Genomic DNA, 25,778 nt, shown 5'->3' with positions numbered 1-25,778 from the left:
ACACCTGTTTGGGGAGTTTCTTCCATTTGTCTCCTCAAGTTCTGTCAAGTTGTTTGATCAGGTTCAAGTCCGGGTCACTCAAGGACATTCAGAGACTTGTCCCGAAGCCACTTCAGCGTTGTTTTGGCTGTGGCTTAGGGTCATTGTCCTGTTGGAAGGTGAACCTTCGTCCCAGTCTGAGATCCTGAGCGATCTGGAGCAGGTTTTCATCAAGGGTCTCTTTGTACTTTGCTCTGTTCATCTTTCCCTCAATCCTGACTAGTCTCCCAGTCCTTGCTGCTGAAAAACATCCCAACTGCATGATGCTGCCACCATGCTTCACCGTAGGGATGGTTCCAGGTTTCCTCCAGACGAGATGCTTGACATTCAGGCCTAAGAGTTCAATCTTGGTTTCTCCAAGCAGGCTGTCATGTGCTTCCGTCTGGCCACTCTACCACAAAGGCCTGATTGGTGGAGTGCAGTAGAGATGGTAGTCCTTCTGTTTTCGCTTTGTCATTATAGGGTATTGTGTGTGGGTTGGGTTGGGGCAATTTAATACATTTTTAGAATAAGGCTGTAATGTAACAGAATGCCAAAAAAGTTGAGGTTTCAGAATACTTTCTGGATGCACTGTACATCTGAATGATAAATATTCTTTATTCACTGGTGACCACAAGGTCATGTGACTGTAGACTTTAGGGGTCACCATACTCCTACAATATAGCCTACTGCTTAAATTCCTCTGGTAATTCCGTTTTAATGTATGTTTAGATTATGTGGATGTGTTAGAGGATTCATTTTGTACTGCATAGCTGCATACCCCAACAAGTCCTCTCGAGTTTCAGGGCGTGCCGGCTAATGTTATAGGCCATCACTAAAACAACTGATTAAACTACCATGAACCTTGATTAAAGTTTAAAAGTTTATTCACAATGTGCACAGGATAGAGTCCGTGTGGATACTCTGAGAAGGAGATTTTTTTTGTTAGCCATTAACAGTTTTATGGCGAGGGGATAAGCACTGTTTAGGAGTCTGTCTGAGCCTTGATGCACCAGTACGGCCTGCCGGATGGTAGCATGTAGAACAGTCCATGTATTGGGTGGCTGGAGTTGAATAAGGTATGCTAATGCTGGGTCAGAGCAACAGCTGACAAACTAGCTCTCTGGATTTGTGATCACTGGAGCGGCAGGTAGCCTAGTGGTTAGAGCGTTGAGCAAGTAACCAAAAGGTTCTGCCCCTAAACAAGGCAGTTAACCCACTGTTCATAGGCTGTCATTGTAAATAAGAATCTGTTCTTAACTGACTCGCCTAGTTAAATAAAATAAAAAATCACTGCTATAAAGTGTTTCATACCTTTTAATTGATATTGAGGACATAAACGTTTAACTCGGGAAATGTGTTTCCCGGTGGCTCAGAATCTATGGCCTTCAAATTCAAATCTGGACCTTGAAGCCAGTTCCACAGTTTTTTTCCCCCTTTCTAATCAGGGAAGGGTTTAGAACTGGGACACCAAGGTGTGGTGTGCAATTAATTATCGGGTATAACAGAAGTCTGAACCTCATAGGGAAAGATCTGAATACCCCTGCTCTGTAGCTTTCAGAATCTATTGTTTTTGATTTCTTTCTCTTTTTGAGGTGATGTCTGGCCCACAGGTGGCTCTGGTCACTGGTTCCACGTGGGGCCTGGGGTTAGCCATAGTGCAGGCACTGTGCCAGGGCTTTAAATGGGATGTGTATCTGAGCGCCTGGGACGTCCAGAGGGGAGCCGTGGTTGTGGAGGATCTGCAGAGGGAGGGACTCAAGCCCAGACTCCTCCAACTGGACATTACAGACCTGGCCGACATCCTGGCGGCATGGCAGCATTTCATGAAGGTATACGGGATGGATGTGCTAATCAACAACACACGCATCACCCCAAGACGTAACTGCACATTATTAATGCCTTAACATTCACTCACACAGTCTGACACACTGGCTGCTTTCATACAGGCAGCCCAATTCGGATTTTTTTTCCCACATCAGATTTTTGTCAGAGCTAATTTGATTGGTCAAAATACAATTAGTAAAAAAAGAACAGAGTTGGGTTGCCTGTCTAAATGCAGCCATTGTGCAATAGTTATTGTGTGTCAGCTGGCCTGGGAATCAGTAACATTTAAAGTAAACTAATAGCTCCCTCTATGTCCAGAAGGTGACCCTGCATCCTTCGACAGCCAAGTAGAACACATTCTCTAAACCAAATTCTTCGCCACCAGTAACATGTGCAATGAGCTTCTTCCTCTCCATGTGTGTTCTCTGGACCTCCAGGCCCTGCAGAAATGACATCGCAGAGGAGGAGCTAGTGGCTCTGATGAAGTGCTTTGTTGCCGAGGCCAAAGCTGGAGACCACGTCAGCAAGAGCTGGCCAAATTCTGGCTATGGGTTGTCCAAAATAGGCCTGATGGCTCTTAGAGACACCCCAGAGAGGATCCAGCTAAACCCCTGCTGCCCGGGCTGACATTACCTATACCAATGGGACTAGGACTCCAGCGGAGGGGTTGGACACACCTGTACACCTTATTACAGGTGCAGTGAAATATGTTGTTTTACTGGGACAGCCATAGTAGTATGGTGCAAATTATATATTTTTCACCTTGTTGGCTCAAGTATTCAAACCAGTGACCTTACTTACTGGGCCAACGCTCTAACCATTAGGCTCCTTGCCACCCTACATTAAACCACCATGTTAATGTGTCTCATTTGTTTACAGGGCCAGAGGATAGGTTGTGCACTGAATAGCTAGTATTATCTTTGATTAAACAAGTCACTTCATTGTCTCAAAAAGGACTGTTCAATGTAATACATGATTATTAAATAACAAAGAAACAGATACAGTATGTTTGCAGTTATTTTTGTTAATGCTCTTTACCCCAGCTTTGACCAAATATCTGACAGTGAAGTGAGAGGTTTGTAAACGTCGCATATCCTGGAATGTACCAACACCGGGGGTGCCAGTGAAAAAATATACATAATTTCTGATTTGAACGCTGAACTCAAGAAACAGGCTTACCTAATTCTGCTGAATCGCTTATTCGTTAATTGTGAATACTTTTAACTGACATTGTGAGCGGCTTTTAGCTTGTGAAGATAAATACTGCACCTAAACTGTCAAGGATCTCCACATTTCACCCCTCCGAAGATCAGGAAGTGCGCTCTCCGTGCTCCAATCGCTCTCTGTGAATCAGCTGAGTTTGGGCTTTCCACCCTGTTGCGTTTAGTTTAGCATGATCTGCACGATAGAAATTGGAAACTCACCCCCCCCCCACCTAACGGTTGGTTGACCGTTTCTCAAAGCTTCAGTTACAGAACGGACGCTACACCCAGAACCGTTAACATTCGCCGGTTTCCCAGGATTTAGTAACATTTGTTGGACGCACGCGAATGGTCAGCTCAAACCCGAGCTTGTTTTGCAGTTGGTGAGTCATTGATGCACCCATATGATGCACCTTGTGTTTTTTTGTTTACCGCAACATTAGGTGCCGGTTTGGTGAGAATAACAATTGACGGGGTGTAGCTAATAATATAGGCCTATAAATCACTGGATATAGCACATTGAAATCACCATATTTCAATTTTAATTGGCTTGTGTTTTCTCCCCAGTTCACGTTTTCCTGTTGTGAATCAATATTATCTTAATATAGTGTTACCCTAATTCCTTTGACTCGGTGGACAATGGGGACATGATGCAGTGCCGCGTTCACGCTATTGTAATTATTTCTCTGCAACATCAACAACCATTCAATCTCAGTTATTGTAACATGGTTGCACTGAGTCTGGAGCTTTATAAACAACATTGGAAAGATGAAGAAGCAGCAGAATATTGGGTGGGCCTGGGAGCCAGACTCAGCCAATCAGAATGAGTTTTTCCCCACAAAGGGGCTTTAGTACAGGTAGAAATACTCGTCAGTATCATCTGTTGTCCGGGTAGCTGGTCTCGGACCATCCTGCAGGTGAAGAAGCAGGATGTGGAGGTCCTGGGCTGGCATTGTTACACGTGGTCTACTATTGTGAGGCCTGTTGGATGCACTGCAAATTTCTCTAAAACGACGTTGGAGGCAGCTTATGGTAGAGAAATGAACATTCACTTATCTGGCAACAGCTCTCATGGACATTCCTGCAGTCAGCATGCCAATTGCACACTCCCTTTAATCTTAAGACCCGTGGAATTGTGTTGTATGACATTTTAGAGTAGCCTTCTATTGTAACCAGTATAAGGTGCACCAGTGTAATGATCATGCTGTTTAATCAGCTTCTTGATATGCCACAACGGTCAGGTGGATTATCTTGGCAAAGGAGAAATGCTCACTAATAGGAATGTAAAGAAATTTGTGCAAAAAATATGCTTTTTGTGTGTATGGAAAGATCTTTTATTCAGCTCATGAAACATGGGACCAACACTTTACACGTTGCATTTATATTTCTGTTCAGTATACATTGCCAACAACATCTAATTGGATGAAATCGTTTCTCCTTCTCATTCTCTTTCTCACACACAGACAGATGGAAATCCCTGATTTGCTCTTTGACGAGGCCATCTTACATAATGCAGTCAGGTCTATAGAGTCACATTCAGAGTCATAGCGCTGCCATGACTCAGTCTTTAACAGCAGTGTCTGTCCCATCCTAGAAGTTCTAGCCTGTCCTATTCATTTTATAGGCCTAGTCTCACAAGGCATAGTCATATGCTATATGGTAGTCAGTTTCATGGTGTCACAATCAGGTGACTGATATCTCTTTGCATTGCCTATTGGGTTTGTGTCCCTAAATCAGCTGGTAGTGAGTCCACCCTCTAAACACACAGTCTCCTTTCCCCTTCAGGAGCAAACGTTGCAGACCTACCACAAGCACTCCCAGCTCCCTATCAGCATGTTCATGAGATGGAGAATGAGTGTCTGATAGGCCGCTCCAGGTATTATTGTGTGTTGAAATGCAACTTTGGGCTACACAGCAATGCGTTTCAGTATTAACGCGATGTAGGCCTAAATATCTACATTTCCTTGTTTGAATTCAAACATTAGTTTATGACAAGATAAATATTCCAGGAAGCTAATAAAATCAGTTTTGTGAAAGATATTTGTATCCACAGGGTAATGTGTTTGCAGAGGGTTTTAGTAGGTCACTTGACAGGCTTGAGGTTGTGCTATGCAGGCAGCCTGTATTTCTGCACCTGACGTTCACATTGCATACAAATCGGGTAGCCTGGCAGGTAGGAGTGTTGGGCCAGTGGATCAAATCCCAGAGCTGACAAGGTAAAAATCTGTAGTTATGCCCCTGAGCAAGGCAGTTAACCCACTGTTCCCCAGGCGCCAATGTTGATTAAGGCAGCTCCCAGCACCTCTCATTCAGAGGGGTTAGGTTAAATGCGGAAGACACATTTCAATTGAATGCATTAAATTGTACAACTGACTAGGTATTCCCTTTTCTTCTTCACTTCTCTGTCAGGAGAGAACATACCACATTAGCAGAAGGTGGGAGAGTGAGACAGAAAGGGGGAAAATGAACCTGACTGAAGATGTGTGGATGTGTCAGCAGCTGTAATGATGCTGGCCTTTTCACTCAGTTTGGGGATAGTACTGACCCAGCCTCTTAAAGGAGATGTTCTGATCCAGAATCTGTATTAAAGTGGAGCTCAACCAATCAACCAGTTGACTAATTGGGGTCTTCCCTAGTCCAATGGCCACAGCTGTGATAGAGAATATTCAATTCACATCTTATCTGTTCTGATATCTGACCAGAGCTAGACAGACTATAGTCAGTCAGTTCACGTACATGCTAAAGTCATACTGTGTGTGTGTGTGTGTGTGTGTAGGTGTATGTACCAAAGTAGTAAGTCAGTTAATCTGTGTAATGCGTTGAGTTTGGGAGTGATTTAGTGGGTGAGGGTGTGTTATTCAGGTCGGTCAGGAGATGAGGACATGATGTGTTAAGTTTCTGTCAATGCCACTTCTGCTTACTCATAAGCCAGGATTCCCCTCTCAGTGATATAATTACTCCTCCTTATAGCTCTCTCTCTCTCTCTCTTACTCCAATTCAAATTACATCTCATTTTATTTGTCACATGCTTTGTAAACAACAGGTGTAGACTAACAGTGAAATGCTTACTTATGGGCCCTTCCCAACAATGCAGAGAGAAAGAAAATATAGGAATAATAATAGAAAAGTAAAAACCCGTAATAATCGATAGACAATGAGTAATGATGATCTTGGCTATATACTAGGGATACCAGTACCGAGTCGATGTGCAGGGGTACGAAGTAATAGATATGTACATATAACTAGGAATGACGTGACAGATAGTGAAAAGTAGCAGCAGTGTATGTGATGAGTCAAAGGAAGTTAGTGCAAAAAGGGTCAATGCGGACAGTCCTGGTAGCTAGTTGGTCAAAGTGGCAATATCTAACTTTTTGGGTGACCCGACCAAATTGATATAGAAATGTGAGTTATAATTCCACTTGAAAGCAAGTCTAAGAAGCGGTAGATCTGTTCTATTTGCACTGTTACTGTGCTTCCCCTTCTTAAGTTTTGTTTTTGTGTCTTTTACTTTCGGTTTTATACACCAGATGAAACAACAATATTTTTGGTTATGGAAAATATATTTCGCAGTGGTTTAAATGGTACAATGATTCTCTACACTATACTAGCTTATTTTGTCACATAAACTGAAAATAGGCAAACTATTAGTTTTAGCAACCACGAAATGGCAGCGTGATTTCTGCATAGTGCAACTTTAACTATTTAACTATTTAGCAGTTTTATAGCTTGTGGGTAGAAGCTGTTCAGGGTCCTGTTGGTTCCAAACTTGGTGCATCGTTACCGCTTGCCTTACGGTAGCAGAGAGAACAGTATGACTTGGGTGGCTGGAGTCTTTGACAATTTTTAAAGGCCTTCCTCTGACACCGCTTGGTATTGTGGTCCTGGATGGCAGGTAGTTCAGCCCCAATGATGGACTAGACCAGTCAAGATTCTCTCAATGGTGCAGTTGTAGAACATTTTGAGGTTCTTAAGGTGTTGTCGTGGGGGAAGAGGTATTGTCATGCCCTTTTCATGACTGTGTTGGTGTGTTTGGACCACGATAGATCCTTAGTGATGTGGACACAGAGGAACTTGATGCTCTCGACCTGCTCCACTACAGCCCCGTCCATGTGAATGGGGGCGTGCTCAGCCCTTCGGGTTCACGTAGTCCACCATCAGCTCCTTTGTCGTGCTGACGTTGAGGGACAGGTTGTTGTCCTGGCACCACACTGCCAGGTCTCTGACCTCCTCCCTATATGCTGTTTCATCATCGTCGGTGATCAGGCCTACCAACGTCGTGCCATCGGCAAACTTTCCCGTCTGTCTCTTTGTCAACCTTTCTGTCTACAAATCCCTAAGCTTGTCTGAGATAAAGGTTTAGAGAGAAACAGAGACAGAAATAGGCCTAGATTTAAAGGAGATAGTCCTAGTCAATTATCAAGTCAATCCATGTGTGTCAGTGTGTCTGCTCATTTTGTTTCCAGGAAACACATTGCAGATCAATGTTGTGGAGTCAGACAGATAAAGAATGCTAAGGCTGGCAAACAAACAAAAGCAGCCCCTAGCTAGCTCCTGTCCATTAGAACCCAGACTAGACATGTTGACCTGAGATGGCCCTAATTTAATCAACCGACTGAGTGTGCCTGTGATCTCACTATACACACAGCCTCTAACACACAGACACAGAGAGCTAGGTTATTACACATATATACAGGGGAGGGATATGGGTTCTGAGCTTGGGGTGTGTGCAGGTATACCCCAGACAGAGTGATTAGGGTAGAGCATGTATTGGTAGACCATTTTGTCGTTGACATTTACTCTGACTTGGTTACTGGCTGCCATGTTATTGTTGCTCAGCAGCACCATGGTCTCTCCTGTTTCCATGGCTCAAGGCATTGAGTTTTTATAGTGCTTCCTCACTGTTATTCTGTTAATGGAGGAATTATTTCCAGAGGTAAGCTGACCTGCTACTGTACTGACATATCGTGACCAGAATGAGACTCCTCCCATGTGGCAGTGCTCGTGTCTTTAACGAAACAACCAGGGAACTCATGATATTGTGTTTTTATAAGCATAATATTGTGTGTGTGTGTTGTCAGGCACGTGTTGGGCAGGCTTGCCCATGTTAAAGCCTCTCTCTCTCTCCCAAAGTAAGTCCAGATGTCTCTGTTGCTCTAATCCTGTCCTGTCTCTGTTAGTCCCTCTCTCTCTGCTCTATTACATTGGCATAGTACATAGTACACACACACACAAAACAACTATGCCACTGCAGAAGAGCCATCTGATCATAATACAGTTAAACCAAATATTTTTGCTAGCTGAAAAAATGGTTTTATTGACTTTAAGCCTAAGCATATCGAGGATGAGGTTTCCATTTGAGATCTTTCAAAGGACTCGTTATCCCACTGGTTGTCATAGCAAGCATCTGTGGGCGTTATTTGCTCCAGTATTCACAAATCATCTCAAGAGTAAGAGTGCTCCCATCTTATTCATCATGATTTAAAAGGCTAAACTTCTCCTAGATCAGCACTTCTATCTTGAGACACTTTGTGAATATGGGCCCTGATGTTTATTCCTCCGGGAGCACGTGTAAATGGGGTAAACAGGAATTATTCGCCTTGTGTCCTAAATACCAGTTGTCTATTGTACACACTCCTCCCTCTCCCATCTTTCTCAGAATTCAAGACAGGCCAGGCAGACCAGCACAGAGCAGACCCAATCATGATTGAGCACATTGTGATTCCTGCATGTGTGTGTGTGCATGTGTGACTGTGAGCATATCAAACCACGTTTGCAAGAGAAACCCCTCTGCAACATGCTACAAACCGAGATCTGGGTTCAGGGTTGTGTTCATTAGGTTACACCGTATCAAAACATTTCAAGTACATGTAGCCTATTGGACATGATTTTTGTGTAGGGATTCATATCTGACAACAATTCTCTGTTCTGTCTCCCCCTCTCTCTCTATCCTCCTCTGCTCCCCTTCCTCCCCCTTTCCCCAGACTCAGGCTGAGTATGCTGGGGTGTGAGTGAGGCATCATGGATCCCGAGGAGCAGGAGCTGCAGAATGACTACCGTTACCGTAGCTACGCGGCGGTCATCGAGAAAGCCCTGCGGAACTTTGAGTCGTCCAGCGAGTGGGCTGACCTCATCTCCTCTCTGGGCAAACTCAACAAGGTATGGATGGCAAGGCTGGTACAATATATTGAGTCTGGAGGTCAGACATCCAGACACTCTATACTATTGAGTTGCACCCTTGGTGTGACAGATGAAATTACTCAGTGGTGCATTCAGTTGTATTTCCATCCTGGTTTGCATTTCCTCAGTGTGTTCGTGTCGTGTCAGAGTAGAAGAGCACTGCTTATTTTTTTGCATTGATGAGTTAGACAGGCCATTGGTCTCTTGATCAGTGTATTGCCATTCGTGTTTTATTAGTTATTTTGTGTATGTTGGTTTGCATTGAGAGCATTTGCATGTGGAAGTGTCAGTTTAAACGTTCTGTAAACAAAGCAGGAAATTGTTTTTGCTACTTTCAGCAATTTTAAACTCAACAGCATGCATATTATATGTATGTAAGAGTTCATAGGCATGTGTCTGTGTGTGAGTGACTCTCTGGCTCTGAGCCCAGTCACTACCTGCAGTCCCTTATCTGGCCTTGCTGGCATTGCCATGGTTGCATCTGGTTCTATCTGGCTCCAGGATCAGTGGACTGGGAGATGGAAAACATTCCAAATCTATCAATTGAGTTTCTAAAACTTATCCTACATCAGTGTTGATTCACTTATCCCCCAATCATTCAATGGAGAGGATGATAGACTATCCCTTTCACTGAATAATGTATTTACCAAACACATTATTCAAACTCTTATTGACCTAAAACATAGTGTGTATGAGATTGCTTTTGCAGGCACTCCGTTTCAAGTTTCTCATAAATTGTTCTACTTCAGTAGCCCAGAATACATGGCCTGACTCTCTGTCCCCTGCTCCACCCAAATGGGACTTTGGACACTAGTAGGTCCCTGCTTGTGACACATTTAGGAAGAAGGATGTTTGCTAAGGAGTGTTATGGTAGAATGGCCGTGTCTTGATCTGTGTGTGTCTAGGTGCTGTGTGTGAATGAATGAGGATTCTTTCAGGCATATTAATCTGTCAAGTAAACAAAGCAAATTACAAAGTAGCATGGTAACTATACAATAATTACCAATGATTTACGTATTTCTTTGATATTCATTAAAAAACATACCACTAACACGCACCACTGGCATATCTCTCACTGTCCGTCCCCCTAGGCCCTGCAAAGTAACCTGCGCTACTCTCTGCTGCCTCAGAGGCTGATCATTGGGAAGCGTCTGGCGCAGTGTCTGCACCCGGCCCTGCCCAGTGGAGTGCACCTCAAGGCCTTAGAGACCTATGAGATCATCTTCAAGATCATCGGCACCAAATGGCTGGCCAAGGACCTCTTCATCTACAGGTGTGGCACTTGTGTGAACCAGGCTAACCCATTTTGTGTGTGTGCATGCCTGTCTATTGTCCTGATTTGTTTGAAGGCCTATTGAACAATGTTAGTGTGTTTTGGGGGTATTTGTGTGTTGTTCACCTGTACTGTATGAGTTAGTGTGTTGTATTGATCTCTGTCATGTGTGTTTTAGCTCAGGACTGTTCCCGTTGCTGGGCCATGCTGCGATGGCGGTGAAGCCAGCCCTGTTGACGCTGTATGAGCGCTACTACCTCCCTCTACAGAGGGCCTTACTGCCCAGCCTACAGGCCTTCATCACTGGACTACTGCCTGGCCTGGAGGAGGGGGCTGATGTCTATGACAGGTACACACACACACACACACACACACACGTACCTGTGTATCTAAACAGAGCTAAAAATAGCTCTCCCATAAATATTTGCATAATATAACATATCCTCTTCCTTTTCCCACTATCTTAAACTTTGATCTCTCTCTCCCTTCTCTGTCCAGGACGGATGCGTTGCTATTGAGGCTGTCTCTGTTAGTGGGCCAGCAAGTGTTCTATGGGGCTCTGTGGGGCAGTGTGTTGGTCAGCCCTCTTGTCCGGCTACCCGCCTCTCTCTTCATTGTCACACACTTCGATCGCTTCACCCCACCGCGCCAGCAGAGGTGCATGCTGGGCTATAACAACCGCTTGGTGGTGAGTTGATGTGTGTTTCCACATGTTAATATGAGTATGAGTGTCGTGGATGTGTCTGCCATGTTGGATATGTTGTAGAACCTGTCTCTCCCTCTAGTGGTTAGAGCGTTGGGCCAGTAACCGAAAGGTTGCTGGATCGAATCCCCGAGCTGACAAGGAAAAAATCTGTCGTTCTGCCCCTGAGCAAGGCAGTTAACCCACTGTTCCCCGGGCGCCGAAGACATGGATGGCAGCTCCCCGCAACTCTCTGATTCAGAGGGGTTGGGTTAAATGCGGAAGACACATTTCAGTTGAAGGCATTCAGTTGTACAACTGACTAGGTATCTCCCTTTCCTTTCCTCTCTCTTCCAGATGAAGGCGTTGTGTCTGTCTCTGCAGGACTCTAATGTTCTGGTGCAGAGGAACATGTTGGAGATCCTGCTATACTTCTTCTCCTTGGCCACCTGCCTGGTGAGTAACTTTTCCTCCTCCTCACCTCCTTCACCACCTCACCTTTTTCAGCTTATCCACCCTGTCCTGCTCCTCCACTTCCCCTCGCTCCTCCTCCAACTCTTCCTTCTCTGCCTCTCTATTATCTTCATCCACTACTGTTTCCTTCTCCCTCTTCATTAACTCCTTCTTCCTCCTCCCTGTGCCCCCTCTGTACCTGTTGTTCTCTCAGGATCCAACAGAAGGCAGTATTCCTATGACCAGGGAGGACACGATCACAGTGGTGTCTGCTGCTTCCCTCACGCTGCTCCGCAGAGACATGTCCCTCAACAGACGCCTCTACGCCTGGCTGCTAGGTAGCTACTGTGGATAGACATGCACCACACACACACCCACATGCAATGAAGTTATGGCTTTGAGTCCTATTCTAGCAATAGGCCTGAATATAGTTCACTGTGTAGCTAATAATAGCTTGAGTTGCTTTAGTAGCTAATGTCGTTAAAGTCTAGGTAATACATTTATCCATATAGCTTCAATTCTTTACCCCTTGCCTTTCAGAGACAAAAATGTATGACTTATTATACAGTGTCTTCAAAAAGTAACTTGGCCACTCCAGAACTTTCACTGTCTTCTTGGTAAGCAACTGGTGTAGATTTGGCCTTGTGTTTTAGGTTATTATCCTTCTGAAAGGTGGATTCATCTCCCAGTCTCTGGTGGAAAGCAGACTGAACCAGGTTTTCTGCTAGGATTTTGCCTGTGCTTAGCTCCATTCAATGTATTTTTTTTTTTTATCCTGAAAAACTCCCCAGTCCATGACGGTTGCAAGCATACCCATAACACAGTGGTGGGCCGTCAGGGCCAGCAAGGCCTTCTCTGCTGGCCTAAACATAATCCGAATACAATTTAAAAATATATATATTTTCCCACAAATATGTATTAAATTATTCCCCAGAGTAAGAGTTATACTCTTCATTTCATAGCTTTCCTCTTGGTTGCACTGCTTCCAGCCCCAGGTTGAGATTTGGAGGGCTGGTCTTTATGTTAGATCTTTTATCCAATCATATTCAGCCATCATGAGTTGCCAGGGGTCTAAAATCTGTCCTCAGGCCTTCAGAATCAACAGTGCAGGCACTTGTAGCTTGAAGTGAATGGAAATGAAAATTTAGTGTCAACCAATCAGCTTTAGAGTTGGCTATTGTACGCCTGCTGGCTGGCTCCAGTGTTACACAGGAGCCAGCTAGCAGGCGTAGTGCGTGCACGTCTTTTGATTGGATTACCAATATTGAGAGGCAGGTCTATGCAGAACTTCAGAACTAGGAAACTGAATTTGATAAATGAATTAATTTGCGTACTACTAAGCTGTTTTTTCAACCCACAATGGCGGAAGGAGGAGAAGATATCGACTTGGTCGAGGATATAATTTAACGCCATTCTCAAGACGAACTTTTCAAGAAAAGTTAGACATTGTAAGGAGAGGTCGCCCGACGCTACAAAGCCTGTCACAGGTGGGAAAGGGGTTCGTTCGCCACTTTCAAAGTTCCAACTACGAGCGCTATCAATGGCTCACAGGCTCCGAGAAGCACTGTAAATTGTACTGCTGGGAATGCCTATTATTTGCAAGTGATGGATTTGGTGTTTGGAGCCACACTGGCTTTGCAAAGTTGAGTTGTCTAACCAAGGCAGTAACGAGACACCAAAGTACGGCTGGGCACTTACAAGCAATGGTGCTTTTGAAAACTTTTGGGGACACCCGAGTGGATCTACAGCTCAACGAACAAGCGCTCAGGGCAACGGAGCCGCACAATGAAAAGGTGAAGAAAAATAGGGAAATATTTAAAAGACTCATTGATTGTGTCATGTTTTTGGGTGACGCCGGGTTATACTGCGTTTCTGTCTAAATGTATAGTGTCTAGAGCCATGGCATCATAATGATGGTAATAAGAGGTGGATTAATTCGGGTGGGACTGTGTAGGACCTCACTGAAGGCTCAGGCCCACGGCACGCCACTGCCATAACATGATACAGCCACCACTTTGCTTGAAAATATGGAGAATTGTACTCAGTAATTTTTTGCAGTTTTTCTTTAGTGCCTTGTTACAACAGGATACATGTTTTGGAATTAGTTTAGTATTTTGGAGTAACTACAATGTTGTTGATCCATCCTCACCCTTGGCATCATGGTGAAATCCCTGAGTGGTTTCCTTCCTCTCTGGTAACTGAATTAGGAAGGACACCTGTATCTTTGTAGTGACTGGGTGTATTGATACACCATCCAGTGTTATTAGTAAACATTTTGAAAAGCATAATTCCACTTTATGGGGTGTTGGTCAGTGTAATTATTTTTATTTTTTAAAGCAATTTTTTTATTTAGGCTGTAACAACAAAATGTTGAAAAAGTCAAGGGGTGTGAATACTTTCTGAAGGCTCTGTAAATTACTATCTGTCTGTGTGTGTGTTGCTGTTCGCCAGGCACAGACATTAAGGGAGGTATGATTGCTGCAGACCCTGACCTCTCCATCTCCATGGAGGAACACACAGCCTTCTACTTCAACACCCACTCCAGAGAACTCCTAGTGCAGGTCAGACACACTAACACTACTGTTGAGCAGTTATATAAATCATACTGTTACAGAGGATTAAACCTCAAAGGACTTCTTGAAAAACACCTGCCCTTTAAATGCAAGTCACTCATTCAAATACGAAAACATTGAATCCAAGGTCATATTGTTTCTGTCAATAACCGGTGGTGTAACCTTGTGTATGTATGTGTGTACTCTGTCTCTCTGTACTTAGGCTTTGATCAACATCCTGAATCAGAAAGATGTGGAGGCAGACCCGGAGAGCGTGATTGGTTATCTCCGACCCTTCCGCATCATCATCAGCCTAATGGATAAGCCAGAGATAGGTAGTCACACACACACACCTCCTGCATTCATCTTCAGATAGCTAGGTGAGACAACCACATATCACATTCATAATTTGGAGGGCCAAGAGACCAGAGGTGGCAGAACAGAGTGCTCGGGTTGGGGTGTTTGAGCATAGCCTAAAGGTATTGAGTGGCAGTGCCTCTTGCTGCTTCGTAGGCAAGTACGATGGTCTTGTAGTGGATGCGAGCTTCGACTGGAAGCCAGTGGATTGTGCGGAAGAGTGGGGTGACATGGGAGACCTTTGGAAGGTTGAACACCAGGTGGGCAGCAGCGCTCTGGATAATTTGCAGGGGTTTGATGGCACAAGTGAGGAGCCCAGCCAACAGCGAGTTACAGTAGTCCAAACGGGAGATGACAAGTGCCTGGATAAGGACTTGCGGCACTTCCTATGTGTGATAGGCTCATACACTATGGATGTTGTACAGCATGAACCTGCAGGATGCGAGTCACTGCTTTGATGTTGTCCAGGGTCACGCCAAGGTTCTTTGCACTCTGGTAGGGGGACACCATGGAGTTATCAACGGGGGAGTGTATCTGCCAGGCACGCAGAGATGTGTGTCGCCACCTGGTGCAGACACAGATCCTCTTCACGTCACCTGGTAGAAGCAGCCTGCCAGGTAGGATGCAATCCAAGAGTGTGCAGCGCCTGAGACGCCCAGCTTGAGAAAGTGGAGAGGAGGTCTAATGGTTCATGGTGTCAAAGGCGGAAGAGGAGAGAGAGTCAGCTTTGGCAGTGCAGAGAGCCTCTGTTACACAGAGGAGCAGTCTCGGTTGAGTTACCCATCTTGAAGCCTGACTGGTTAAGGTCAAGAAGATCATTCTGAGAGAGATGGCAAGAGAGTTGGTCAGTGATCGCACACTCAATGTTTTGAAAATAAAATAAAGAATACCGGTCTGCAGTTTTTGACATCAGAGGAGTCACGAGTGTTGCTTTGAGGAGGGGAGCGACTCAGGCCATTTTGAAGTCCGGTGGGACGCAGCCAGTGGTCAGGGATAAGTTGATGAGGAATGGGAGAAGGTCTCAAGAGATATGGAGAGGGGATGGGATTGAGTGGGCAAGTTGTCTGGTGGCCGGACTTCACTTGTCTCAGGATTTCACCCTGGAAAGAGAGGGGATAAAGAGGTCAAGGCGTAGGGTAGTTGTGTGTGAGTGGGACCAGTGAACTCAATATGCTGAGTGAATGTGGAGCGGATGTCGTCAACCTTCTTTTTAAAGTGGTTGACAAAGTCCTCCATGTAGGGGAAGGGGGTGGAGGATTAGGGAGGGAGGAGAAGGTTGAAAAGAGTTTCCTAGGATTAGAGGCAGAAGCTTGACATTTAGAGTGATTGAAATTGGAGTTCACAGTGGATACAGAGGAAGCAACGGTAGAGAGGAGGGAGTGAAAGGCTGATAGGTCGTCCGGAAGTTTAGTCCCCTTTCCTCCCAAGCCAACCGGGAGGAAAGGGTACAGTGCAAGTTAGAGGTTGACCGATACCGATTATTGGAGGGCCAATTAATCGGCCGATTTTAAAATATGTATGTGTGTAATAATGACAATTACAACACTACTGAATGAACAATTAACACTTTTATTTTAACTTAATAAAATACATAAATAAAATCTATTTAGTCTCAAATAAATAATGAAACATGTTCAATTTGGTTTAAATAATGCAAAAACAGTGTTGGAGGAGAAAGTAAAAGTGCAATATGTGCCATGTAAAAAAGCTAACGTTTAAGTTCCTTGCTCAGAACATGAGAACATATGAACGCTTCCTTTTAACACTTCCTTTTTTCGTTTTAACATGAGTCTTCAATATTCCCAGTTAAGAAGTTTTAGGTTGTCGTTATTGTAGGAATTATGACGTGTCGACTACTTCTCTTTATACCATTTGTATTTCATATACCTTTGACCATTGGATGTTCTAATAGGCACTTTAGTATTGCCAGCCTAATCTTGGGAGTTGATAGGCTTGAAGTCATAAACAGGGCTGTGCTTCAAGCATTGCTAAGAGCTGCTGGCAAACGCAGTAAAGTGCTTACCACCGCTCAGACTTCTATATCAAATCATATACTTAATTATAATGTAATAAACACACAGAAATACGAGCCTTTGGTCATTAATATGGTATTTTTTCAGTGAAATACGGAACCGTTCTGTATTTTGTCGAACGTGTGGCAACCCTAAGTCTAAATATTGCTGTTACATTGCACAACCTTCAATGTTATGTCATAATTATGTCAAGTTCTGGCAAATTAATTGGTCTTTGTTAGGAAGAAACGGTCTTCACACAGTTCGCAACGAGCCAGGCGGCCCAAACTGCTGCATATACCCTGACTCGGCTTGCACTGAACGCAAGAGAAGTGACAATTTCTCTAGTTAATACTGCCTGCTAACATGCATTTCGTTTAACTAAATATGCAGGTTTAAAAAATATATACTTCAGTGTATTGATGTTTATGGTTAGGTACATTTGTGCAACGATTGTGCTTTTTTCGCGAATGTGCTTTTGTTAAATCACCACCCGTTTGGCGAAATTGAAGTAGGCTGTGATTCGATGATAAAATAACAGGCACCGCATTGATTATATGCACGCAGAACAAGCTAGTTAACCTAGTAATATCATCAACTATGTGTAGTTAACTAGTGATTATGTTAAGATTGATTGATTTTTATAAGATAAGTTAATGCTAGCAAGCAACTTACCTTGGCTCATTGCAGCCACAGGTCCTTTTGATGCTGCACTCGCGTAACAGGTGGTCAGCCTTACATGCAGTCTCCTCGTAGATTGCAATGTTATCGGCCATAATCGGTGTCCAAAAAGGCCGATTACCGATTGTTATGAAAACTTGAAATCGGCCCTAATTTATTGGCCATGCACTAGAGGTCGACCGATTTATCGGCAAGTAATAGGATGCGGGAAAGGGAGGAGAGTTGGGTTGAAGAGGTAGAATCAGGAGACAGGAGGGAGAAGGATTTAGCAGAAGGGAAAGATGAGAGAGTGCAAAGATTGCGATGGCGCATGATCATCTGGGTAGGTGCTGGGTGGCTATGGTTGGAGGAAAGGGAGACAGAAAAGGAAACTAAGTAGGGATCAGAGACCTGGAGGGGGATTGCAGTGAGATTAGTAGGCAAACAGCCTCTAGTAAAGATAAGGTCAAGCATATTGTCTGCCTTGTGAGTGGGAGGGGACTGGGAAAGTGTGAGTTCAAAAGAGGCAAGGAGGGGAAAGAGAGAGTTGGAAAGAAATTAGGTTGAAGTAGCCATCGTCAGGAAATTAGCTTAATCAAGGTGTCAAGCTCATTGGGGAACTATTTAAGGACACCTGGTGGGCAATAGGTGACATCATTGTAAAGCTTGAGTGAACAAGTGACAGTGACCGCATGGAATTGAAATGATAGAAAGTCTCCACTTAGGAGAAATTAGTAGTCCTGTGTGATGACCAGATGCTCTCGAACTATGAAGAGAGAGGAGCTGGAGTAGCAGTGTTCTCTGGGGGGATCCATGTCTCCGTCAGGGTCAAAAAGTAAAAGGACTGAAGGGCAGCATAGGCTCTGGTAGTTCCAAACGCTGCCAGAGACCAGGGTTGTGCGTGCAGGGTACACCAAATTAGATGGGTTGTAGCCAAGGGGTGGGGAGCATCTGTAAAGCCTCCAGGAAGAGGAGCGAACAGGTATAGAAAACACACACATATTGTAGTTGTCAAAGCTACAAAAGAGCAAAATTAGATCTGAAAATAACTAGGTAAGATACTTAAGTGAGATAGTGGTGTGGATGGATCCTTCCTCTCTTTCCTTCCTCAAACAACTCAGCAGAACCGTTTTTGTTTCGGTGACCATCTTCGTTTTGCGACTAGACCGCTGCTTAGAAATCAGGGGAGTCTGAAGTACTAATACTAATTGCTTGCAAAGGTGAAGAGCACACATCCCGGTACTAATCTCTGACTGCCTAGGAGAGGAGAAACCACTCCCTCCAATACAGCCACTGATTATGAAAACAACAAGAGTCACAAATTGCCTTGCCCCTTAATCCTGGTTTATGTGTCAATCATCATCTTCAAGTTATGAGCAGTCAGCAGTTCACACACCAAGTAAGCTACTGGGAAGACAGGCAGCACTTAAAGTAAATGGCCCTAGCTAGCAAAAAGACGGTACTAGACAACAACAGATAAAGAGAAATATTATACTCATCACTCCTGGAGATATCAGGAGTCCTCTAGCTATAGAATGAAGCACACCCTTAGGTCCAAACACACTCACCTCCCCTCCCACAGGCCCAAACACACACACCTCCCCTCCCACAGGACCAAACACACACACCTCACCTCCCTTAAGCCTTCCGAATGCTTCGGTTCGGCTGGTGCCTAGTCGAATGAGTGTGCTCGCATACTCCCTTAAAAGACCGCTTGAAAAACGAGAAAAAAGTTGCAATAGTATTTACTAAAAATAGATAACTCAAGAAATGTCATTAAAGTTTTTGCTGAGGAGATCTTACATCTAACTAAGATGTTTGTTGCGGTACAAGTGAAAAATTAGCATGAAAAATATTTGTCTCTCATTGAATGACAACATTGAAGAATTGAAGAATTCTACTGTTGACCAACCACCGACGAAGGCAAGTAGACCTTGGCTTGCCTATAAAAAAAAAAATTGTGTGCACGAACAGCCGAAAAAACACTTTCCGAAGACCAAAACGAACAGAAAACGTCACAAAATCTCATCATAATATACAGTGCATTCCGAATGTATTCAGATCCCTTGACGTTAAAGCCTTATTCAAAAATGGATTAAATCGTTTTTCCCCCCCCTCATCAATCCTCACACAATACCCCATAATGACAACGCAAAAACAGGTTTTTATACATTTTTGCAAATTTATAAAAAAAATATATAAATATTGCATTTACATAACTATTCAGACCCTTTACTCAGTACTTTGTTGAAGAACCTTTGGCATTACACCAGCGAGTCTTCTTGGGTATGATGCTATTTTTTATTCTTTATTTTATTTTACCTTTATTTAACTAGGCAAGTCAGTTAAGAACAAATTCTTATTTTCAATGACGGCCTAGGAACAGTGGGTTAACTGCCTGTTCAGGGGCAGAACGACAGATTTGTACCTTGTCAGCTCGGGGATTTGAACTTGCAACCTTTCAGTTGCTAGTCCAACGCTCTAACCACTAGGCTACCCTGCCGCCCCTATAAGCTTGGCACACCTGTATTTGGGGAGTTTATCTCATTCTTCTCTGCAGATCCTCAAGCTCTGTCAGGTTGGATGGGGAGCGTCGCTGCACAGCTACTCTTAGGTCTCTCCAGAGATGTTCGATCGGGTTCAAGTCCGGACTCTGTCTTGGCTGTGTGTTTAGGGGCGTTGTTCTGTTGGAAGGTGAACCTTCGCCACCAGTCTGAGGTCCTGAGCAGGTTTTCATCAAGGATCTCTCTGTACTTTGCTCCGTTCATCTTCCCCTCAATCCTGACTAGTCTCCCAGTCCCTGCTGCTGAAAAACTTCCCCACAGCATGATGCTGCCACAACACATCACCGTGGAGATGGTGCCAGGTTTCCTCCAGACGTCACGCTTGGCATTCAGGCCAAGAAGTTCAATCTTGTTTCTCATGGTATGAGAGTCTTTAGGTGCCTTTTGGCAAACTCCAAGCGGGCTGTCATGTGCCTTTTACTGAGGAGTGGCTTTCATCTGGCCACTATACCATAAAGGCCTGACTGGTGCAGTGCTGCAGAAATGGTTATCCTTCTGGAAAGTTCTCCCATCTCCACAGAGGAACTGTGGAAGTCTGTCAAAGTGACCATCGGTTTCTTGGTCACCTCCCTGACCAAGACTGAGTAGGGCCCCGATTGCTCAGTTTGGCCCGGCGGCCAGCTCTTTAAAGAGTCTTTGTAGGTCTAAACTTCTTCTTTAAGAATGATGGAGGCCACAGTGTTCTTGGGGACCTTTAATCCTGCATAATTGTTTTGTTACCCTTCCCCAGATCAGTGCCTCGACACAATACTTTCTCGGAGCTCTACCGACAATTCCTTCGACCTCATGCCTTGGTTTTTGCTCTGACATGCACTGTCAACTGTGGGACTTTATATAGACAGGTGTGTGCCTTTCCAAATCATGTCCAATCAATTGAATTTACCACAGATGGACTCTAATCAAGTTGTAGAAACATCTCAAGGATGATCAATGGAAACAGAATCCACCTGAGCTCAATTTCGAGTCTCATAGCAAAAGGTCTGAATACTTATGTAAATAAGGTATCTGTTTTTAATACATTTGCAAAATTGTCTAAACTTGTTTTTGCTTTGTCAATATAGGGTTTTGTGTGTAGATTGAGGGAAAAACAAATATTTTATCTGTTTTAGAATAAGGTTGTAACATAAGAATATGTGGAAAAGGGGAAGGGGTCTGAATACTTTCCGAATGCACTGTATGCACAAACTGTTTCGGATGGGAAGCATGCAGACACCTTCAGGCCTAAACACACACACCTCCCCTCCCTCAGGCCTTATCTCTCTCCCCCCCACCCCTTCCCTTCTATCTCTCTTCATCTGTCTCAATCCCTCTGCTCGTAGATAGTGTAGTGGTGATGAAGAGGATGATGGTGGTGGTCCCTCTCAGGCCCTCTGGTAGTGTGTAGTGATGATGATGGTAGTCTCTCTAAGGACCTTTGGTAGTGTGTAGTGATGATAATGATGGTAGTCTCTCTAAGGACCTCTTGGTGGTGGACAGTGTGTAGTGATGATTGTGGTCTCTAACAGGTCCTCTGGTGGTGGTCTCTTTCAGGTCCTCTGGTGGTGGGCAGTGTGTAGTGATGATAGTGGTCTCTTTCAGGTCCTCTGGTGGTGGGCAGTGTGTAGTGATGATAGTGGTCTCTTTCAGGTCCTCTGGTGGTGGGCAGTGTGTAGTGATGATAGTGGTCTCTTTCAGGTCCTCTGGTGGTGGGCAGTGTGTAGTGATGATAGTGGTCTCTTTCAGGTCCTCTGGTGGTGGGCAGTGTGTAGTGATGATAATGATGGTCTCCAACAGGTCCTCTCGTGGTGGGCAGTGTGTAGTGATGATAATGATGGTCTCCAACAGGTCCTCTGGTGGTGGGCAGTGTGTAGTGATGATGGTGGTCTCTTTCAGGTCCTCTGGTGGTGGGCAGTGTGTAGTGATGATGGTGGTCTCTTTCAGGTCCTCTGGTGGTGGGCAGTGTGTAGTGATGATGGTGGTCTCCAACAGGTCCTCTGTGGTGGGCAGTGTGTAGTGATGATGGTGGTCTCTAACAGGTCTTCTGGTGGTGGACAGTGTGTAGTGATGATGGTGGTCTCTAACAGGTCCTCTGGTGGTGGGCAGTGTGTAGTGATGATGGTGGTCTCTAACAGGTCCTCTGGTGGTGGGCAGTGTGTAGTGATGATGGTGGTCTCTAACAGGTCCTCTGGTGGTGGGCAGTGTGTAGTGATGATGGTGGTCTCTAACAGGTCCTCTGGTGGTGGACAGTGTGTAGTGATGATGGTGGTCTCTAACAGGTCTTCTGGTGGTGGACAGTGTGTTATTGGAGGCAGTGAGAGCGTTCTACAGCTACTGCAGAGAGATGCTGGGAGAGGAGTCTATCACCAGCACTGGCCTGACGGGCAAACAACTAACCAGGTGAGAAGACCGGTGCGGAAGAGATACTGTGCCTTCAGAAAGTATTCACACACCTTGACTTTTTCCACATTTTGTTGTGTTACAAAGTGAGATTCAAATGGATTTAATTGTCATTTTTTTGTAAACGATCTACACAATACTCTGTCAAAGTGGAAGAAAAATTATAACATTGGTAAAACATTTATGAAAAATAAAACCCTGATATGTCTTGATTAGAGAACTAATCAACCCTCTGAGTCAATACCTTTGGCAGCAATTACATCTGAGTTTTTATGGGTAACTCTTAAGAGCTTTCCACACCTGAAATGTGCAACATTTGCCCATTATTCTTTACAGAATTCTTTAAGCTCTGTCAAATTTGTTCTTGATCATGGCTAGACAACCATTTTCCTGTCTTACCATAGATTTTCAAGCAAATTTATGTCAGAACTGTAACTCGGCCACTCAGGAACATTCCCTTTCTTGGTAAGCAACTCCAGTGTATATTTGACCCAGTGTATATTTGTGTTTTAGGTTATTGTCTTGCTGAAAGGTGAATTCATATCCCAATGTCTGGTGGAAAGCAGACTGAACTAGGTTTTCCTCTTGCCTGTGCTAGGCTCCATTCCATTTATTTTTTTACCCTGAAAAACTCCCCTTGCTTCTACATCTGTATTGCTTCCTGTTTGGAGTTTTAGGCTGGGTTTCTGTATAAGCACTTTGTGACATCTGCTGATGTAAAAAGGGCTTTACAAATACATTTGATTAATTAACGATTACAAGCATACCTATAACATGATGCTGCCACCACTATGCTTGGAAATATGGAAAGTGGTACTCAATATGTTTTGGGCAAATCCAATACAACACAACACTTTGTATTCAGGTCAAAAAATGAATTGCTTTGCCACATTCTTTGCAGTATTTAGTGCCTTGATGCAAACAGGATGCATGTTTTGGAATATTTTTTATTCTTTACAGGCTTCCTTCTTTTTACTCTGTCAATTAGGTTAGTATTGTGGAGTAACTACAATGTTGTTGATCCATCCTCAATTTTCTCCTATCACAGACATTAAACTGTTTTAAAGTCACCATTGGCCTCATGGTGAAATCTGAGCGGTTTCCTTCCTCTCCGGCAACTGAATTAGTAAGGACGTCTGCATCTTTGTAGTGACTGGGTGTATTGATACACCATCCAAAGTGAACTTATTTAGGCTTGTCATAAAGGGTTTGAAAACTTATTGCCTCAAGACATTTCAGCTTTTCATATTTAATTAGCCCAACTAACCAGTGCCCCCGCACGTTGACTCTGTACCGGTACCACCTGTATATAGCCTCGCTACTGTTATTTTCACTGTCATTTTACTTATCTATTGTTTACCTAATAACTATTTTTTACTTACAAATTGCACTGTTGGTTAGGGCTTAAGCATTTCACCTGCTGTATTCGGCGCACGTGACATACACTTTTATTTGAATTACACTGAACAAAAATATAAACGCAACATGTAAAGTGTTGGTCCCATGTTTCATGAGCTGAAATAACAAATAGCAGAACTTTTCCATATAGTATGCACAAAAAGCTTATTTTGCTCAAATTTTGTGCACAAATGTGTTTACATCCATGTTAGTAAGCATTTCTCCTTTGCCAAGATAATCCATCCACCTGACAGGTGTGGAATATCCAGAAGCCGATTAAACAGCATGATCATTACACAGGTGCACCTTGTGCTGGGGACAATAAATGGCCACTTTAAAATGTGCAGTTTTGTCACACAGCACAATGCCACAGATGTCTCAAGTTTTGAGGGAGTGTGCAATTGGCATGCTGACTGCAGGAATGTCCACCAAAGCTGTTGCCAGAGAATTGGATGTTAATTTCTCTACCATAAACTAGCTCCAATGTCGTTTAAGAGAATATGGCAGAACTTCCAAACAACCTCACAACCGCAGATCACGTGTAACCATGCCAGCCCAGATCCTCCACATCCGGCTTCTTCAACTGATGGACTAGGAGTATGACTGTCTGTAATAAAGCCCTACCAGACTCATTCTGATTGGCTGGGCCTGGCTCCCCAGTGGGTGGGCCTATGACCTCCAAGGCCCACCCATTAATGCACCCCTGCCCAGACAACTGAAATCCATAGATTAGGGCCTAATGAATTTATTTCAATTGAATGACTTCTTTATATGAACTGTAACTCAGTAAACTATTAGACATTGTTCCGTTTACATTTTTGAACAGTATAAAAAAAAAACATTCCACTTTGACATTATGGGATATTGTGTAGGCCAGTGACACAATCTCAATTGAATCCCTTTTAAATTCAGGCTGTACCCAAACAACAGTTGGAAAAAGTAAATGGTTGTGAATACTTTCTGAAGGCACTGTAAGTGGAGAATAAACTGATATATAAATGAATGTTATTTATTGGGAATTGTTGTCCTTATATCCTATGATTTTTCTAAAAAGAGAGTGACATGATAGTGACTTCGAGGATGTATTTGTATTGTGTTGTCTGTGCAGTAAAATAAAAGAAAACAAGAATGCGTCAGAGATCATAAAGACAGTGAACATGCTGGTGAGCTCCATGAACAGTGATTTCCTGTGGGATTACATGACCTGCCACTTCTGCACTTGCCTCAGGTAACACCTCTACTAACCCTTACTGTACCTCCTCTGGAATAGTCATAGTAGCTTTAATGTTATAAAGCATATTTTTCAAACATTGTTTAACTGCTCTCTCTTCCTGTCTCTGTCTCCATAGTGACCTAGCTGACCTGCCGCTACCCACTCTGCAGTATCAGAGTGCCTCTCCTGCTCCCTCTGTCACAGAGATCTCCACCCTCATCATATTTCTAATGGATGTTATCCCTCTGGTACTCTCTCTCTCTCTCATTGGTCTGTTTCTCTGTGTCTCTCTCTTTGATTGGTCCGTTTCTCTGTGTCTGGTCCAATAGGAGCTCCATGCTGACATCCAGTCTCAGTTCCTGCCCCAGATGTTGTGTCGCATGCTGCACACGCTCTGCACCCACATGAATACCCTGGACTTATTGGAGCTCACGCAAGGCCTGGACGCCTGCTTCAAGGTGCTCAGTAAGATCCAGATGCCTGTGGCTTATATGGACATGGAGGAGTCACAGACACAGGAAGTGGAGGCACAGGAGGAGAGCTTTGAATATGTTCAGGTCAGACGTGTGTGTGTGTGTGTGCGCAGTGGTTCAGAAAAGCTATGACATGTATTGAGAGTAGAAGAAAAATGGGTGTTAAGGATGCAGCATTACAGAGGTACTTCAGAAAAGACATGCCTTTAGGTCAGGATGCTGTGCCCTTAGGTCAGGATACTGTCTGGGAGGTGATCTGTCTGACCAAGGGATAACATTTCTGGTAGAGTACTGTACTACTTTTGTCTTGATCTTCGATCCTGACTGTACACAGGCCGGCCAATCACATGCTTCACTGTCCATTCAGATGTAATAGTTTTTTTTTGCCAAGGTCTGGAGTCCAGCTGTAACATTGACCTGTCTATCTGTCACATAGAGATCAGTGGGAGCTGTGTCTATCTTTGTTCAGTCACTGACTGGACCGTGATGGGATTTCTCCTTGAAAATTAATGGATATTTGAGAAGTTTAAGGACAAGGAGA

General features: G+C 44.0%; 2 protein-coding genes across 4 annotated transcripts in view; both read left to right on the top strand.

Moving 5' to 3' along the window:
• Positions 1–548: 548 nt before the first annotated feature.
• Positions 549–2,536, top strand: LOC112225442 (carbonyl reductase [NADPH] 1-like). Its single transcript, XM_024389420.2, has 2 exons — positions 549–1,850; positions 2,283–2,536. Exons 1-2 carry the CDS (start codon positions 1,617–1,619, stop codon positions 2,295–2,297), a joined length of 249 nt encoding a protein of 82 aa, XP_024245188.1. The 5' UTR covers positions 549–1,616; the 3' UTR covers positions 2,298–2,536.
• A 627-nt stretch (positions 2,537–3,163) lies between these two features.
• The window catches only part of LOC112225441 (protein dopey-2), a 45,039-nt gene continuing 22,424 nt past the window's right edge, over positions 3,164–25,778 (top strand). The window contains exons 1-13 of one of the 3 annotated variants that reach the window (XM_042306350.1): positions 3,164–3,430; positions 9,029–9,203; positions 10,316–10,497; positions 10,676–10,846; positions 10,996–11,185; positions 11,537–11,635; positions 11,847–11,970; positions 14,084–14,193; positions 14,408–14,519; positions 22,033–22,153; positions 24,660–24,779; positions 24,901–25,012; positions 25,094–25,321. In XM_042306350.1, the coding sequence (XP_042162284.1) occupies positions 9,066–9,203; positions 10,316–10,497; positions 10,676–10,846; positions 10,996–11,185; positions 11,537–11,635; positions 11,847–11,970; positions 14,084–14,193; positions 14,408–14,519; positions 22,033–22,153; positions 24,660–24,779; positions 24,901–25,012; positions 25,094–25,321 (1,707 nt within the window). In that variant the 5' untranslated portion in view covers positions 3,164–3,430; positions 9,029–9,065. Of the gene's footprint in view, positions 3,431–9,028; positions 9,204–10,315; positions 10,498–10,675; positions 10,847–10,995; positions 11,186–11,536; positions 11,636–11,846; positions 11,971–14,083; positions 14,194–14,407; positions 14,520–22,032; positions 22,154–24,659; positions 24,780–24,900; positions 25,013–25,093; positions 25,322–25,778 lie in introns of those variants that run through there. The other 2 variants (XM_024389418.2, XM_024389419.2) reach the window with 2 other exon arrangements.

The sequence above is a fragment of the Oncorhynchus tshawytscha genome, linkage group LG26, assembly GCF_018296145.1.
Source record: "Oncorhynchus tshawytscha isolate Ot180627B linkage group LG26, Otsh_v2.0, whole genome shotgun sequence".
NCBI classification, from domain to species: domain Eukaryota; kingdom Metazoa; phylum Chordata; class Actinopteri; order Salmoniformes; family Salmonidae; genus Oncorhynchus; species Oncorhynchus tshawytscha.
This window is presented reverse-complemented; position numbering and strand designations above follow the sequence as displayed.